At 43.9% G+C, this 11483-nt stretch overlaps 5 protein-coding genes across 5 annotated transcripts, besides 4 other annotated features; 2 read left to right on the top strand and 3 right to left on the bottom strand.

Annotated features, from left to right (window-relative positions):
* Nucleotides 1-137: 137 nt before the first annotated feature.
* DI09_14p350 (uncharacterized protein) lies at nt 138-401 on the top strand (the record flags this gene model as incomplete). The annotated part of the gene is made up of 1 exon (XM_013383625.1): nt 138-401. One exon carries the CDS (start codon nt 138-140, stop codon nt 399-401), a length of 264 nt encoding a protein of 87 aa, XP_013239079.1.
* A 117-nt stretch (nt 402-518) lies between these two features.
* Nucleotides 519-2775, bottom strand: DI09_14p340 (DNA replication licensing factor Mcm7; the record flags this gene model as incomplete). The annotated part of the gene is made up of 5 exons (XM_013383624.1): nt 519-759; nt 904-1504; nt 1554-1674; nt 1740-2156; nt 2557-2775. 5 exons carry the CDS (start codon nt 2773-2775, stop codon nt 519-521), a joined length of 1599 nt encoding a protein of 532 aa, XP_013239078.1.
* Nucleotides 2776-3457: 682 nt separating this feature from the next.
* On the top strand, nt 3458-4787 carry DI09_14p330 (Fam48A protein; the record flags this gene model as incomplete). Its single annotated transcript, XM_013383623.1, has 3 exons — nt 3458-3757; nt 4056-4382; nt 4470-4787. 3 exons carry the CDS (start codon nt 3458-3460, stop codon nt 4785-4787), a joined length of 945 nt encoding a protein of 314 aa, XP_013239077.1.
* Nucleotides 4788-5960: 1173 nt separating this feature from the next.
* Nucleotides 5961-6138: a sequence feature (Protein overlapping with rRNA (DI09_14p320, KGG52649.1) was converted to a misc_feature.).
* Nucleotides 6139-6369: 231 nt separating this feature from the next.
* Nucleotides 6370-6504: a sequence feature (Protein overlapping with rRNA (DI09_14p320, KGG52649.1) was converted to a misc_feature.).
* Nucleotides 6505-6535: 31 nt separating this feature from the next.
* Nucleotides 6536-6828: a sequence feature (Protein overlapping with rRNA (DI09_14p320, KGG52649.1) was converted to a misc_feature.).
* Nucleotides 6829-6849: 21 nt separating this feature from the next.
* Nucleotides 6850-8061: a sequence feature (Protein overlapping with rRNA (DI09_14p320, KGG52649.1) was converted to a misc_feature.).
* A 233-nt stretch (nt 8062-8294) lies between these two features.
* On the bottom strand, nt 8295-9109 carry DI09_14p310 (uncharacterized protein; the record flags this gene model as incomplete). Its single annotated transcript, XM_013383621.1, has 2 exons — nt 8295-8897; nt 9059-9109. 2 exons carry the CDS (start codon nt 9107-9109, stop codon nt 8295-8297), a joined length of 654 nt encoding a protein of 217 aa, XP_013239075.1.
* Nucleotides 9110-10001: 892 nt separating this feature from the next.
* DI09_14p300 (uncharacterized protein) lies at nt 10002-11354 on the bottom strand (the record flags this gene model as incomplete). Its single annotated transcript, XM_013383620.1, has 1 exon — nt 10002-11354. The coding sequence occupies one exon, from the start codon at nt 11352-11354 to the stop codon at nt 10002-10004; it is 1353 nt and encodes a 450-aa protein (XP_013239074.1).
* Between the last annotated feature and the right edge of the window lie 129 nt (nt 11355-11483).

Here is an 11483-nt window from a genome sequence, read left to right as displayed (position 1 = left end):
GATCGGCCATCGACCTGCTTTTGAATGCTATTCAAAATAATGGCGAAAGCACGGCGGCCTTTTTTGCAACCCACAATGTCGAGAGCATTGAAAAAATTCTTTCCCAGGTTGATCCAGAAGCCCAAGGAAATAAAGTAATGATTGGCCAGCTCCTTGGAATGGCCGATCATTTAACATTTTCTATTGCAAATTCCGATTTGGCAATTCCTTATAAATATGTGCCTGTGGGTACTGTAGAAGAAGTGTTGCCGTATCTACTTCGAAGAGCACAAGAGAATTCATCCCTATTCGGAAGGGCGACAGATGAACGCAACCAAATAAAAACGGTTATCTCGGAGAGGATTAAGAATCTTTTGTCTTCTCCATTTTTGAAAACAACGGTCTCTGGTAACACCACGTGAAGACCCAAATTTTGGTTAAACAGCGAAATTTAAATAAACTTTTTGGTAAAATGCTCGGAAGTGCACTAATGTTGGCATTGGATTTGTAAAATTTGGCGTGTTCTGATTATTTATGGGCTAGTTCAAAATCACAAGCCGTTGGCCGTTTTCCGAAAGAGACCAGACCGAGGCCCGATCAAACATACTCAGACAGCTCTGCAACTGGGTCTCCGAATATCCAGCCGATTGAATTGACTCTCTTATGATATCGATGGGGAGCTGGATGGGTGCCCCTGAATTGTATTCTGTCTGGATGGCCTTGGCCAAATCGCGAATGATAGCATAGATCTTGGATATTGGATCGGCAGGATAACGTTGTCTACCATTATATAAAAAAAGTACCCTATCGATTGAGATTCGGTCAGATAGATGGAGGAACGTGAAGAGTCCAATATACGAAGGGCCTCGTCAATATCGGCCTGGGCTATCTCTGTGCTAAAGCGAAGACGGGCCTAATTGTTACAACAGAAAATCCACCAATGCTTGTGACATGCGAATAACGCCAGTAAGCGTCCTTGGGGTGGTGTAGAAATCCTTTCCCATTGCATCGGTTGTCCTTAGACTGACGTAGACTCCTGTCAAATATTCTACAAGCGATTTTGGAAGCACTGGATTAAACCGACGGGCATAGGCGATATATTGTCTGAAGAAAAGACCAAAAGAATAATACCTTAGAACGTCTGGAGATACGAAAAAGGTGGACGGATCCACCCCTTCCTCATTGCATGAAACGGATCCGGTCCTGTGGACATTCAAAATATGGCTGGCTAGCCGAGCATCCTCTTCAACGTTTGGACGGTCCAGGAGCAAGAACAGAATATCGAAGCGAGAAAGAAGCGCATATGGAAGGTTTATATTCTCGTTTGGCGACCGACGTATATTGTAACGTCCATGGAGCGGATTTGCTGCAGCAAGAATACAAGTTCTGGCATTTAATGTTGTGGTGATGCCGGCTTTTGAGATGGAAATTGTTTGTTGCTCCATTACTTCGTGGATTGCAGTCCTGTCAGACTCCTCCATCTTGTCAAATTCATCGATGCAACATATGCCGTTGTCGGCGAGCACTAAGGCACCGCCCTCTATTGGTTATTAGAGACGCTGTTTCAAACTTACCCAACACCATCTCGTTGGTAAGCGGATCCTTCACCACGGCAGCGGTTAATCCAACGCCACTACTACCTTTTCCAGTAGTGTAAACCCCTCTGGGAGCAATGCGAGAAATGTATTTCAGCAGCTGGGATTTGGCAACCCCAGGATCGCCCATTAAACATATGTTCATATCCCCTAAGATTATCGAACCCTCAAATGAACGTTACCTCTGATCCGCAATCCGTCTGCGGTTTCTTTTGTGACACCGCCAGCCATCATTAGAAGAAGCGCCTTTTTGACATCCTCATGCCCGTAGATTTCTGGTGCAATTGATCGAGCCAGTTTAGAATACACATTGGGCTCTTTACTCAAGGCCACAACTTGTACCAGCACTTTTGGGTCCAAAACCAATTGGCTGTATTTCTTAATCATGAGCTCGACACTCATTGCATGCACAAAAGTGTCTGTCAGCAAACCTGCACGTATTGCCTGATATCCGGTATATGCACGAGGAAGGAAAATGCCAGTCAAAATGACCTCGTCACCAGGACTAGCGACCCTGGTGAGATCCTCATATAGGTATACGCTTATCGATCGAGGAATGTGTCCAATCGGAACTTGGTCAGTCTAAAGGTTAATTTTGATCGCCATGTGACACCATTTCCTGCAGCTTGAGCTCCTGAAACTTCAAAAACTTGGATCCACGCGATTCCATAAATAATTCCCCTCGAGTGTTATTGAGCTTACAAGCTTGTGAAGGACATTCAACCAGCGGAGTGAAAATGTTTGAAGTAACCTACGAAATGAAAGATGGCTCAAACTTCTTGATAAATTTCAAAGCCACATCGGTCGCAAAGAAACGTGCAAACGTTCATCAGGGGTTTGACCTCCGTAATTCGGACAACAACGCCGCGCAGACGGACAAGAGAGCCAAGGTGTATTGACTTGACTTGACGCACAGAGATTGCCTTGACACTGGAGGCTGGGATTATATTGACAACGCTAAAAAAGATCTTTCGTTGCTTACTATCTGCGCATTAGCGAGGGCGGGATGGGCAGCTTTTGCGGCGTGGATAGGATGTTTAGCTCGCCTTCCTGCTGAGCAGGTGCAGGAAATGAGAGAAGCGACAAAGGGGCCGATTCCTTTGCTTGTAATCTCAAAAGCCGATGACCGAGCATTGCAACTGCCGGATCCGAGGAAATTGCCATATCCTGAACCAGAATTAGCAACCATAACGACGTACATGTGGATTTGAAAGCGGAAGAAGCATATCAATGGACTTCATAAAAAGCTCAATATATCTATAGGTGTTTTTCTGGATCCTCGTAGCAAAATCAGTGCCCAACTCTTCCATCTAAAAAATTACAACATAATAACGACGTACAGATAATATGTCATCAAGATATATCGATATCGTAGTACGAGATCCCATGGCAATTTCATTCTAAGGTAACTCCAAAATCCTCTTACAATCCATTCAAGGTATTTATATTTTACGCTACCGTTTTTCAAAGATTCAGAATTGTCATTTTCACTTTGATTTTCATTTGGAACAAAAGAAGATGGAATTTCCTCATAAGAAAATCTTTCGAGAAATTGCGTACATTTATCTAAAACATCAGACCACTAAACCATACCTTGATCTACTTGGTAATTAATTCCAAGAATGATCTCCTCCATAATCAATATAAATTAGTTGGGCAACAGAAATCGGATTTGAAAATAATCAAATTATCAATTACTAGCATATAAATTTTATATTCCTTGTGTCGAGAATTCTAATTGGGGAACTAGCTCAAATGGTAGAGCGAGCGCTTCGCATGCGTTAGGCACTGGGTTCGATTCCCAGGTTCTCCATTTTTTAAATAGAAATTTCGAGTCCAATTTGTAATGTGAGCCCATTTGTAAACATTTTAGGGGCGCTACCATGGCATCTTCAACAAAAAAGCCACATTCAAAGCGCCTTCTTCATCGATATTTACGTTCCCAAATCCCCTCTCAGCAAATATCATCGTTTTCGCAGTGTTCTTTTAACCAGCTCATTGACAATACTGAGGAATTTGACGATGACGATATTTTGAAACAACAAGTTCCCGTTATCGATCACTCAACCCCAAATGTGATGTATGCCATTGATGCTCTTAACGCGATGTATCCTGACCTTATCAAAAAGCGCAAAGATATTCCACCGCATTTCGTTGAAACCTCGAATGCAACTCCTCAACTTGTATGCAGGTGTATTTTGATTATCTTGTAGGAGAAGCATATCTTACCCAATAAGCTACCTCTTAAAAGCAGATTTATTGAACATCGATTCAAAGACTATAAGCATAGTAACCCGTATTTTCTTTTTTATTTGATAAGAAATTTTCTCATGGGCATTTTCACTTTCTTGATAAGTTCAAGGATATTTTCCCGGCCTTTGTATTGCGATTGTATCCCTTTGCCATTTTAATTGATGGATGCGAGGCGCCCCTATTGCTTTCAAGTTACGAAAGCCAGGTGCTGTGGCTTTCTTATTTTAGGAATTTTTAGAGTGGATTGATAATGGTCACCTTCATCCCTCCCTGCTTCCAATTATCAGAGACAGGCAAGTTCCATTTTATGATGGATCGATTGTAATAGAAATCCACGATTATCGAATGGCGTCTTTGCTGTCAAATGGAGCCAGCCAAGCGCCATTTTGCAGCGGTGGAAAATCTCTCCTCTCAGACCACCCGGAAATACATCGAGTATTGTTAAGGCCAAATGAGGCTTCCATTGCTGCAGATATCCAGATGTATTTGGATTCAACGTTGGGAGAAGGTCTTTGGTCAGATGAACAGTATATTGAGCTAGAAAAGGGCATAAGGGTACCGCTTATTATCTCATTTCGATTGATTTTTCTCGCATATATGCGTGTTCTTTTTTCGCTTTTTGGTTTCCCATCTTATTGATAGAACACTACCTCATTGACCCTTTGCCTTGATCCATCCCCGGGCGTCTTTCAAATCATCAACTTTATCAGATTACAAGGAGGAAAATACAAGATCCTCAGAGATGAACCATCTGTACGTGCTAAGAAGTTTCGACAATATGAAGCCAATCAGAAGAGCACTGGAGCTCTTTTAACATCAGGCTCAGCACTCTCCAAATCAATTTCGGACTCGGTTTTGTCGGAAAATTCAAATGGGCTATTATCCCAATTTGACCAAGGCCACCAATCCACATCTGCCTTAGATCAACGGCTATTTGGCTTACCGACCGTCTCGCTGTAAATTTCATCCTCTGATGCATAGATTTGGACACTACTCGATCATTGAAAACCTTCGCAAGATAAAATATATTCGCAATTTGGAGACCTTTTCTGGGCTTGATTCCAGAACCGGAAATTCGGAAATCAGCAATTACCGCTCCAGTATGCCCTGCTGTTCCCTGTAACCCTTAGATTTTAACATTCCCCTCCAAAAGATATATCGCACCGTGCGTCTTGTCAGGGATCCGCCAGGTAATTAATTTGATTTATTTCGGCAGATCCTCCGATGAATTACACAATCAACGTCATTGCAAACAACGAAAACCAACCAGAAGTTATCCTTAGATTTGGGGCCTCTCAAGACCGCTCCGATAAAGGCGGAGAAACCGTTATATTTAGACTGGCTAGCCCCCACCTGATTGAAACATATATGCTTTCCGTGAAGGCTCTCATTATAATCCAAGATGCACGTATGAAGATCACCTGTGATCTCACAAATCCAGCTGCATATCAGTATTTCTTTCATCGTCCAAGTAGAGTAATCGATTAATGACTATGTGATGGCAAACACCGCGCCAGCCCCATCTATCGGGTCGTCACATAATTTTAGCAATTTTTTAAATAAATTTCAAATTAACTGGTCTAGAAATTACTTTTGACTTTGCTTTTTTTGTTATTTATGGATGCTTGTTTGAACCCTCCGAACATTAAGGTTGATTGTTCAAGCTGCTTAAAGCGGGCACATAATCAAGATGAACTGTTGGTTGAGAACGAGAAGCTCAAAACTATCGTCTGTAATCTCGAATCTCGTCTGCGGACAAGAGAGAACACCACAAAATTATTAATGAACACCTTCCAAATTCTGCAAAAAAGGGAATCGGAAATCAGGGAGCTGAAAACTAAAATCTCCTCTTTGGAAAATAACGAGTCCCATATTGCTTTAAAGTCAAAGCTCCAGTACGTCCAATCGCTAAATCTGAGTCTTCAAGAAGAACTTTCTCGCTCGGCCTCCATGAATGCTCGATTGGAGGACGCCAAGGCAGAGATAAGTCGTCTCACGCAGTCCTTGTCATCAAATAAGAGACACACCCATGCAAATCATTTACCTTTATCCCAGGAAGATCTCCCTCGTAGAGGGATCAAGAGGTTTTTGAGCGGCTCTCACAGTAATAATCGGCTGCAAGAGCTTGATTCGATGCCCTTTGTGTCAGATGCTCTCCAGCCTCAAGATAGTGTAGAATCCACACCTCGACAAGGAATGCCAAAGGTTCTTATCCCCGCATCTCCAATGTATGAGAATGATTTAAACTACAATCTTGTGCTTTCTGACAACGACTTTTCTATCTTTTCAGAGGAAATGGCGGATGTCCTCAGTTCCATGTGTTAAATCAATTCACAGGATTTATCTGCTGTTGACGTGCTAGCTCTTTATTTATTTGCTGAAGAAATGATTGAAGCCATCAGTCACCTTGCATCAATATTAAATTGCTAGAAATTTTATGGCGTAAAAAGGATCTTTCATAATAAATTGAAATTGGACAATCTTGTATCGCATTCGATTACTTGGTTCTGTTTGTAATAATTGTAATATAAATATATATTAGATTATTTTGCCGGTCCAATATCTACGGCCATACACACTGGAAAACACCGGGTCTCGTCCGATCCCCGAAGTCAAGCCAGTGCTGGCGCAGTCAGTACTATGATGGGTGACCGCATGGGAATACTGCGTGCTGTAGGTTCTATCTTTTTAATTTTAAAACTTTCAAGTGTCAATGTCTTCTGACCCCCCCAATAACTTGGCCTCATCCTATGGAATGGGATATAAACTGTTAAAGCAAATGGGCTTTTCCCAGGGTGAAGGAGTTGGAAAAAAGCACGGCATTGCTGTTCCTTTGTCCCATGGAGATTTAAGACCAAAGCAGGCAGGCCTCGGATATTATAAGGAAGAAACTAACGCTTCCATTGATCTGGGAAAAGCTTCCTCCTCCCTAGACGGCTCTTTACAGCATAAAAAGAACCCCCAATCGCTAAAAGAGCATGCTAGAATTCAGAAAAAGAAAGTTGATCTGATTCAAACAAAGGTAGAGCCTCTCTCATCTATCTTGGGGGATGCGCGAGAAATGATGATGCCGCCGGTTGGTATGGAGCATGTGGTTTCCTCTTCAGATTCAGGCCTGAAAAAAGTCCTAGAAGTGGAGGAAAGATGGTTGTTTTTAATGAAAACCGAACGAGATTCGATTGAAATACAAGTCCCAATTTACGAGGCATTGGATGAGTTAACACGCTCTCTTTCGTCTGCAATTTCTATGATCAAACAAAAGCTTTCTGAAAAGCTGGACGAACCACATATATGGTTACAAGAAATTTTCCAATCCCACATTATTGAAAAAGTAAAGCTTTTCTACATCCAAATGGAAGAAAAAAGCCGTGCCACCATCACCTCCAAACTAGAAGATAAAGTTTCCGGAGAGCTACACAGGGCCATCAATGATGCAGAAAGCAAGGCAGCCTCAGTTTTGTCTGCGACTAACAACATCCTCAGTTCACTGCTGATCCCATTGCACCGGAAGGGATCGTTGATGGAAACAAATATATATTTTCCAGCCGTCTTTACACGGAAACTTCTGCCAGTATACTTGCAGATGGAAAATGTGATTGGCGATCGCATCTCAGGTCCATTTATTTCGCAATATTTTATCTTGGGACTGCTGTTGCCTGCAATTAAAATTTATATTAGGTCTGCCAGCCTTCGAGAAGTCCATAGCCCCATTGTTTGGTGGCTTGAGGTGCTTCCCTGGGAGATTGTAGAAAATATCATGGAAACGGTTGTGATTCCACAATTGAAGGAGGTTGGCTCAGATTTTATTGATGAGGTTGTGCAGCCCTGGCTTCCATTCCTGAACAGTGAAAAGACGTTGATTTGTCTTTGTGAGTGTCTTCTTTCCTCTCCTTTTGACTCTGCAAAACAGCTTGAAGAGATCCTTACTGTATTGCGAGGGATTGGTCGTATTCCGGCCAGTGCAGAGCATTTTCTTGCAGAAAGACTCTCAAGCTTCCTATTGAAGAACCTCAAGATTGACCCGGAAGAGCAGGAGCTCGATGCACTCGAGACGGTGATTGAGGCTTCTGATGTTGTTTCGTTGGATCTGATGGCAGGCGTACTTGCAAATGGTCTTTTCCCCCTTCTTTCTTCATATGCAGCAGCATGGATGCGCTCTTGCACTGTGGAAGACTTGAGAACATCGGCTGCCGATGATATTTTTGGATGGTTTGTTGGGTTTATTTATCACTAGGTACACCGGCTGGAAACTGCTGCTTCCAGAAGAATTTTCTAACATGCCCGTGATTACTGGTGCCTTGCGCACAGTGCTAGATGCACTGAACCGAAAATATGACGAAAAACTTTCTCGAAGCTGATATTTTTAGACCCGCCGCATTAGTGGACTTATGGTCGCATTACTAGAAGCCTTTTATTTGTGCCAAGTGCATTACAAGGGAGCAGAGTTGCTTATGAACTTTGTAAACGTTACAAAAAATAGATCTTTTGAATGCGGTCTCGATTAAATTTTTCCCCCGTCAGCGGACAGGTAATAAACCCATCAGCATCTGGCACTCCGATTGCCCTTTCGGAGAAAACCTGCCCGTTTGGGAGGGCAATTGCATTGGAGAGGCCGCCACCAGAGATTATTTCTCCGGAGATACGGCAAATGACTTGTGACGAGTCGTTTCTGCTCAAAGGGAGACAATCGGCCAACTTGAATAGATCTGGTTCTGTACATAATGGGCAGCGCTTAACAGCAGCATCTGGCCGGCATTGAGGCGTCTTTAGGATGGCCAGGCCCGCTTCTAAATATATCTGTAGGATCGATCTCAATGGCAGTGTCCCGAAGCACTGACAGGCAGCTGCCTTGAAAAGAGCGCCGAGGACCTTCCACTTTTCACGTGTTTGGGTTTCACTTGGGGGTTTTTCTGGGCAGGCTAGCAAAGTCATCGCTTTGCGAATCGCAGTTGACAGCATCGGCGAATCTGTGCCAAGAGCTGGGAAATATAGCTGGGCATATTCCAGGGCTTGCAGCTTATCCTCGATCTTGCGAAACTCTTCTATTCGTAGCAAGAGCTCGATTCCTTCCTGGCATGGTAAGTAATTGGATGCTCATACTGGCAATTTGAATGAGCCCTTTTTAGCTCTTTCGATCCAAGCAATTGCAGTGGTTAGCGAATGGTCCGCCTCCATATCCTTGTGGACGATTTCATCCAGCGCCACCCAAAAGGACGATATTATCGATATACTGTCTCTTGAAAGAGAGGGGAAGTATTGCATAGCACTTTCGATGCAGCCATTTCGCAATAAAAAGTCGAGGATGAGAAGCGAGTGGTCCGTGGGCAATTCTGATGCGAAAATAGAAAGCAGAGTTTTTTCTAGCTTTTCCTCTATTTTTCGCTCCTTATGCAGCTATATGATAGGGTCGGGCCAGATCTTACATTCTCAAGTAGGGTTGATAGCTTTTCGCGCATCTCGGCGATTTCGTAATTTTTGGCGAGAGTTCTTTGAATGGAGGACAATTCCCTTTCCGTATCCCTTTGATGCGATCGTATCAGTGCTCTATACGTTTCACATTGGATCTACGGTTATTAGCTGAGCGGCCATGCTATCTACCTTAATAAGGACATGGTACGCCATCGACTGATCTGCATTCATAAATTATTTTTGAAATCCACATTTTAATCAATCACCTTGAGGGCAATTGGATTTTAAAGTCCATTTTGATGATCAGGCCACGACGGCGAGCGAGTTTTGAATGGAGGGCAACGCCTACCTTGTGCGAGTCAACTTTGAGTGATCGGCAGGCTTTGCGACATTAAAAGTTGAGGGTATTTTGTCTCAATTTCTCAGGACACTCGTATTAATGGACAACGAACGGCATGCGTGCCATTAATTCATGAAATTCGCGTGGTATTGCAATCCCCCAGTAATTTACACCAATTAAGGCACCTGAGCGAAAAAGTGCCATTTAGTAGGGCTGTATTTTGAGCGCAAGCAACATTGTTTCTGTAGATGCCATAAATGCTTCCCTGTTTACGTTTGCAGTCCAACGTTACCCTTTGATTGCGAAACGTCCGTTTGAGGCAAAAAAATTGCTCAAAAGCCATGTCAAGCAACATGAGCGGCCAAAGGCCATGTCAAGCAACATGAGCGGCCAAAATGCCCTGTTTGCTTGTCATCTTATTTATTTCATAATTCACCGCCATCTGAGAGGGCCAAGAGAAATGGCGAGCCCGGAGGCGATGTCATTGTTACTTGGCTGGCAGAAGAAAATCTCTCTCCAGACGGTGCCTGCTTCTTATCAATGGTATCCATTGAAATCAGGGGAGCCGAAGAGGGGGGCATTGCATCATCGTGTCGTTGCATGCAAAAGGGCCGAGCACAAACAGATCCAAAGCGGCACGGTGTTGACGGGGCATCCGAAGTGGGGTGCAGAAAAATGCAATCAACTCGGGCACAAATAGGACCATACCTACAGGGCACGGCGGGTCTGTTTTGAGGGGTCAAGGGATGATGTGGCGTAGGTATTGTCGGAATAGCTGGGTGGGCATATGCACAGGCGTCGCCGCGGCCACACCACGGATAGTACCGGCAGATTTCTGTAGATGCTCCAGATTGGCCTCGCGTGGAAACACTCAGCGCCGCCGGCGATGAATGCACATATGGACAGGCGACGTTCTTGCAAAGATGATCAAATCTGCATGGCATTGCGGACTTTATTTGAACAGATGGATCGGCAGATGTGCCGTCCTCTCTTTTTTTGGCGAGGGAGTCATCATGGGAATAGGGGCACGCGTCCCCAAGGTTGCACTTTGGATAATAGAGACAAGGAATCGATTTCTTGAAAAGAGTCGCAGAACAACTGTCGGCTTCGGCGGTTTCATCGGAGATGACGGAAAACTTTTTCGATTTCGGCAGGGACTGGTCTCGTCGAATTCGCCGTGTATCTTCGTGCCGATCAATAGATCGGCTGCGTTGTCTTGCATGTGAAGAACGACGATAAGGGGCGGAGGAGGATGAAGAGGGGCCGTTATCCAAAGAAACAGTGAACGAGACATTTTTGGACCGGGAACGAAGTCTTTCTGTTGGACCATCCCATCTGCCTCTGTATCGCTCCGGAGGCGATTCTCTGCGACGATATGCCTTTTCGCGAGAGCCTTCCCTACGATCACTGCGATTTCGTTCGCGATGGTGATAGTTTGAGTGATCCTTTTGAGAAAATTCCCCTGGCTGCTTATTGGAAGTGCCCTCTACTCGGCTCTGAATCGCACCATCTGAGATTCCCTGCTCCATGTCCATAGACTGCCCAGCCGGTGTTAGCCACGAAACCAGCTTTTCTGCAGCGCTGTTCCCGCCCTCCAAAAATACCGCTAGCTCTGCAGTCATCTCTTGCGATGATTTTCTGGAAGCAATAAGAACAAGGATATATTCTGTGAGCATCTCTGCATCAGTAGATGCCACATGCATCTCCTGCAGCTTTTGCAGAATGGACGAGCGCTTCTGCTCACCAGCATTGCCTGTGGCCATGGACATCTGGCTCATGTAGAAATTTATTAAATTACAAGTCAGATTTGTGCGTTTATTAATTTACAAATAACAGCAACTAAATTTTCGGGTTATTTCCAGACTCCTAACCCTAATTGGGGTTCGCATCAAATCTTGGTGATTTGT

Source organism: Mitosporidium daphniae (genome assembly GCF_000760515.2).
Source record: "Mitosporidium daphniae strain UGP3 chromosome Unknown contig-14, whole genome shotgun sequence".
Classification (NCBI taxonomy): domain Eukaryota; kingdom Fungi; phylum Microsporidia; genus Mitosporidium; species Mitosporidium daphniae.
The sequence above is the reverse complement of the archived record's forward strand: the minus strand, read 5'-3'. Positions and strand labels throughout refer to the sequence as shown.